The sequence below is a fragment of the Juglans microcarpa x Juglans regia genome, chromosome 4S (assembly GCF_004785595.1).
Source record: "Juglans microcarpa x Juglans regia isolate MS1-56 chromosome 4S, Jm3101_v1.0, whole genome shotgun sequence".
Lineage (NCBI taxonomy): Eukaryota > Viridiplantae > Streptophyta > Magnoliopsida > Fagales > Juglandaceae > Juglans > Juglans microcarpa x Juglans regia.
The window spans coordinates 1801800-1807572 of NC_054601.1; the positions used below are offsets into that span (position 1 = coordinate 1801800).

The window sequence follows — 5773 nt, forward strand, 5'->3', positions numbered from 1 at the left end:
CTCGTGGGTTGGGTTAATGGTTTTCTGCTCTGGGCCAGGCTTGATAGGGTCTTTTGGGCATCGTGGGGAAAATCACCTTACAGATATCATCCCAGGAGAGGGCTTCTATTTGTGATATGAGGAGATCAATGTATTAAGGGGCTTGTTTCATGGTTTATTGTTACAAGAACAGGATTATGTGGAGGTTTTGCAGGTAATGTTCAGATCAAGAAGAGGGATGGATTAGGTAAGTGAAAAGGAAAAGGTTACTAGAAGGGACTACAAAGGGGGGAGAGGTTCTGTTTGGATAGTGAAAGTGTTTCATCTTATTTCATTATTACAGCTTTTCTAAATTTTCACACAAAATATAATAAACAATTCAACATTTTTAAATCTCAAAACAATAATAATATTAAAAAATAATATTCTAATAATATTTTATTCAATTTTCAACTTTTATCTCAATTTATCTCATTTCAACTCACTATCTAAATGACAAGTTACTCATATGGAGAGAGCTGGGCTTGCAAATCACTTTTTCCATCCTATCTTATCAAAACAATAAGAAGTTGCGCAAATCTAGCACCTTTAAATGCCAAAAATAATTATTTAGGGCGAGTACGCTATTAGCTTGCAAAAACTCAAAATTTAGGTGTAAGCAACTTTAGCTAGTCGGAGAACAAAATGTCTATATCATCCCAAAGCTGCCAACCATCATTTGAATCTAGAAACAATGGCTGGAATAAATCTGCAGCAGAAACCATATTATAATTATTATCAGGTTGGTCGCCTTCAGCAGTACTGCTACTACTACCAAAGCCGCCATTAATTGTTCCCGTAATTTCTTGCGATAATGGAGAATTAAGAAGAGTGCCGCCGCTATCGCCTTCGATCGCGTTTTTCAGCTCGTTTATATTTACGTCACTGAGCTTCGCGAAATCGGAATCAAGCACGTTGCAAAACTCCTCCGAACTAAAGTCCATAATGAAGTTTGTCGGCGTGATTTCTATTTCCCCGGACGTTGATGACAGCGGCCCGGCTCTTGATTTTGATGGTTCTAGCTTGGGTTTGGTTAAGCCGGCTCCGGAGAAAGGTCCTGTTAATGCGGCGTTCTTCATGTCTGGATTTAATTGAATGACGTCTTCCTTCCCTTGCTGCAGCTGCGGACCGACACCACAGGACAGCGCCGCCCCACCCTGAAGATCAACCCTAATGTCTGGCTTTTTGTCAGTAATCTCAACAGACCTTGTTGATGGGAACTGATCTCTGGCCTTCTTGGCTATATAGGAGTTCCAGTAATTCTTGATTTCGTTGTCTGTTCTTCCTGGTAGCCTCCCTGCAATCAGAGACCATCTGCAAATATTGCGTAATAATGCTGGATCAGTAGTAGTGTTGGATTGATATAAATATGGGAAATGATATTCCCACGGAAGAAATATCACCGATGAGTGCAGCGCTACTGCCCTATAAATATTTATCAGAAATATAATTCTGATTATAATTACGAAGTATAATCTATTAAGGACAAAAGTAGTAGTACCTGTTGCCTAAGAGCTTGTGCAGCCTAATGATTAGTTCTTCTTCATCTTCTGAAATGTTCCCTCTCTTTATGCCTGGTCTAAGATAATTCATCCAACGAAGTCTGCAACTCTTTCCACATCTCTTGAGCCCTGCACCAGACATCCATCAAAAGTACGCATGCATATATAATATGTCCGTGGGTTAATTCTTGGAACTTGAAATAACTCATGCATGGAATTTTAGGATCGATTTCTCAAGTAGTACCTGTTTGTTTGGCAAGGTTACTCCATTTTCCTTCTCCATGGGTTTTGACATAATCTACGAGGATTTCATCTTCCAGAGCAGACCATGCTCCTTTGGTTAGTCCATCCTCCGAACTGATTCGAGGACTTCTACCCATCCCAAGACTAGTGTGTTTTTTTTTTTTTTTTCTCGTACGTGGTGTTTCTTGTTGCGAGACAAAACAAGAGTTGCTTTTTTGTTTTTTTTTTTTTTTTTTACCAAATGTCGTCTGACAAGGTGCCTGATCTTTATAGATGGGCGTGTCCTTTTTCTTCCTTTCTTGTTTGAGTTTTGTTTGAGTTTGCTGCTTACATTCCACACAATACATTATATTTATTTTTATTTTATTTTTAGTTTTTTTATTTCTCTTAAACTAATTTAATTATTCTACTTATTATTCGTATATTATTAGATAAGAAATAAGAATGACAATTGTAGTTATATAAGCACGACGCAATAAAAGAGAAAAATTCTACTATCATTTTACACATCACAAAACACATCTTTTAATTATTTAATTTTTTTTATAACAAGTATCTGGTATATGAATTATGAGTAGAATAATTTAATTAATTTATTAAAAATAAAATAATTAATAATATTTTTTTTAAATATGTAAACTATGTAATAATTTTTTTTAATAATATTGTGAATTTTTTAAAAAATATATTAAAAATATATGTAAAAAAAATGAGCTAGCGGTGGCTATAGAGCCACCCGAATTAAAAATAGATTGTCTTTGCATTTTTAAAATATGCACATTTTAGATAAATTTGAGACTTCAATTATTTTTTTAATAATAAATTTATTTTTTAAAAAATATATAAAAAAATTTGTAAATTTTAACACTATATCAGATATTATTTGTCTAATTAACCGCATTATTAGTTAGAGTATATATGGTGGTTCTATGAATTCCGCGTTTAGTAAGCATTAATTATGATGAGATACTATTTTGATGAACAATGACGTGGTATATATATATATATATATATATATATATATATATATAGGAGTAAAACTACTATTTCGCTCCACTTTGACCATTTCATTTGATCGCTAGTTAATTTTTTTTTATTTAGTGATTAAAAAAATAATTTTAAGTGTATTAATATATTTTTTTATTTTTTAAAAATATTTAAATATATTAAAAAATATAAAAAAAAATATTAAACAGTAAGTCCAGCATAAGAGTGGGGCAGCATAATTGCCCCACTCTATATATATAGTCCATCGAATTATGCTGCCCCACTCTATATACATAGTCCATCGATGACTATACATGGCGGTTCGGTGAATTTCCGCGTTTAATAAGCTTTTCACTTTCTGTTAACGTTGTTGAAAGGAATCGTACGTTGATCGAATGTTACTATGTTTGAAAAGACTATCTTGCTTTGATATTACGGCAGTCAGTGTCAATCTGTCCTTCCTAAATGATTTATTATTTTTCTCCCAAGCGAACGTTTCAACGAACCACTGAAACTTGAAAGTTCGTTGCGCACTGTGTGACCATTGTGGTCCAATGGGAACCAATCAATCTTGTATTTGGTTGTATTTCCACCAAGCTAAATAAAAGACGGGTCTTGGACCACCACGCTAACTTTAAACGAGCTAGACATTTGAAAGTTTGTTAGGTTCTTGTTTCGAAGAGATTCAAATTTCAATTCGTACTGTAGAGAAACTAGAGACCGTTACTTTTGTATTTAGAGGCTTACTGTATAAACGGTTTGACGTACAAAATTTTAATATTAATATTCACATAATTTTTTTTTAAATAAATAAATAAATTTTTTGAGAAAAGAATACATTATATTTAACATTTTGGTATCCGAAATCACTTACAAGAAGGATTTTCCTTATATTTATGTCACGTTTTATTCACTCAAAACAGAGGCATTTGGAAGTAAGTTCTTGGGGGAGTAAATAGGAATTGAAAAGGGTGCACTTCTCTTAAAAAAAAAAAAAAAAATCGGTGCCATATATTTTTTAGCCATGCTAAGTACAAGCAAACTAATTGTGTACCGATATTTATATGACTTTTTTTATTGAAAAGAAAAATAAAAGAAGAAAACTTTTAAGAAAAGAAGATCTTTTATCTCCCGAAAATAATTTTCGTTTTCAATTTACACCGTTTCGTTAAATGAGTATCTTATATATTAACATTGGTGTGCGATTTGGTATGCGAAATCGTTTTGTAAGTAAATTTTCCTATATTTTTTTGTGATAAAAGGAGGCCAGGTTATGCTACTTGCTTATATTAGTGGATCAGATTTGGGGAGTCACATACTCATATATGTTTCTCGTTTTTGGAATATGGGCCCATCGACCCAACAATTACTTTAAATTCTCATGCCCAACCCAACAAAATGGGTTGGGCCATGAAGACTCACGCTCCGTTTAGAATTACATTGTGAACACGCGTTGGGCCAATTTTTTTACTGCTACAGTAGCTCTCGATGATTTTCAATTTTTTTTTTTTTTGAAAGAAATTCTATAGAGATGTTCGGCGGTTCAAAACCGGAGTCCTTGAGGTTTTTTTTTTTTTTTTTCCTCGGTGAGCCCTTGAGTTGTTCGGCTTGCTTCTGCCTTTCGTTTGACTATAGATTTCTCGGATCAATAATTCGGGCAAATGTTCTTTATCACAATTTTTACCATTATTTTTCAACGTAACATCTAATGAATAAAAAAATTATTTCTCATTATTTACTTGTTTGACGTAGGAATATTGAGAAAATAATAAATAAAATTTTTCATTTTTAAGCCATCGTTCTCCCGAATAATTATAGCATCTCTATTATCAAAAAAGGCATGATCCTTGGAAGAAAACCCAAAAAATTTACAACATTAGTTTAAGAAAATAGCATTAATACAGTTTTCGGTTGCAATTAAATAGTAGTCTTGCTCAAATAAAAAGCATCCAACTAGATATCTATCTACACACTCTTTAGACCAAATATAAGAAACATAAAACAGCAAAGGACACTCATTATGTATGGCCCTAACTCCTAACACCAAACCCTAGCAATCCTCAAAGAGTATCAACCACATTGAGTTGACTTGTAGTGAAACTCATCGATGGTGGAACGGCGTCGTTTTGATTAGTATATATTAAAAAAAATTAAGTTTTATTATATCGGTTGGTTCAGCGGTCCGGCCCAATCTCAAACCGGGACCAAACTGCTGAACGTATGTTCCTATATTATTCCACCGCAAGCCGGCCGGTTCTCCATCAGTTCCAGCCGGTTCCTGACGCGACCGGCCGGTTTGCGTCGGCGGCCGGTTGCGTCAGTTTCTGTACAGCCCTACTCTGTGAATGAGATTGCCGGAGTGAGGCCACCTCTTAATTGCTTGGCGGGATGATACTCAACCGCGTATACCTCGTGGTATCGAGCATGTCTGGCGCATGCTTTCCTGCTTGATGAGGTAGTGGCCCCGCCTGCGAACCCTCCAGCTATGGTTCAAATCTCCCCAATGGGGGCAGTTGCCTTGGTGGCGAATGGGGTGACCTACAGGTGTCTCCCTTATCGCCAGCTACCGTAGAGGGCTGTTTGCCAGTCTGTTCCGGTCGCCCAGGTCCTAGCTCCTTACCCTTGATCTTCCCCTTCTCTCTTGCTCCTATTTTCAGGCTAGGGAGCGGCGGTGTTTCTGCTATTTTGCATATTTCTTCCTTCCTCCAGAGGAGAAGCAGTCCTCGGTATTGCGTGAGGTGGACCAATAGTACGTGCAATAGCGGCGCGTTGCTCCCCGGTCATCTTCCTTTTGTATGGCGAACATGGTCCAGGTACCTTGCCGGGACTTCCTCTACTATCTTCAGCTGGGAACCCTTCTCTCCTTTTTCATAGTGTAACACCTCGTATTTTAGTGTATTTTTATTAAAGGATTTATTATTATTAATTCAAAAATTTATTCTCTTGTTTTAAAATTATCGGATATTTTTAAATGGTTTACTTTATGATCTTTAAATTGTGAAAATTAATTTTTTATATTTTCT

At 35.4% G+C, this 5773-nt stretch overlaps 1 protein-coding gene across 1 annotated transcript; it reads right to left on the reverse strand.

Moving 5' to 3' along the window:
* Positions 1-619: 619 nt before the first annotated feature.
* LOC121263258 (MYB-like transcription factor EOBII) lies at positions 620-1900 on the reverse strand. The gene is made up of 3 exons (XM_041166059.1): positions 1765-1900; positions 1520-1649; positions 620-1332 (listed from the first exon to the last, which is right to left on the reverse strand). The coding sequence occupies exons 1-3, from the start codon at positions 1898-1900 to the stop codon at positions 648-650; spliced, it is 951 nt and encodes a 316-aa protein (XP_041021993.1). The 3' UTR covers positions 620-647.
* Between the last annotated feature and the right edge of the window lie 3873 nt (positions 1901-5773).

What these genes read in the sequence shown, in the direction of transcription:
- LOC121263258 (XM_041166059.1), bottom strand. Translation starts at nt 1,900, where the DNA reads ATGGGTAGAAGTCCTCGAATCAGTTCGGAGGATGGACTAACCAAAGGA. An exon ending in TAACCTTGCCAAACAAACAG is followed by an intron (nt 1,650 to 1,764) that starts GTACTACTTGAG and finishes TGTCTGGTGCAG; the next exon opens with GGCTCAAGAGATGTGGAAAG. An exon ending in CACAAGCTCTTAGGCAACAG is followed by an intron (nt 1,333 to 1,519) that starts GTACTACTACTT and finishes CAATATTTGCAG; the next exon opens with ATGGTCTCTGATTGCAGGGA.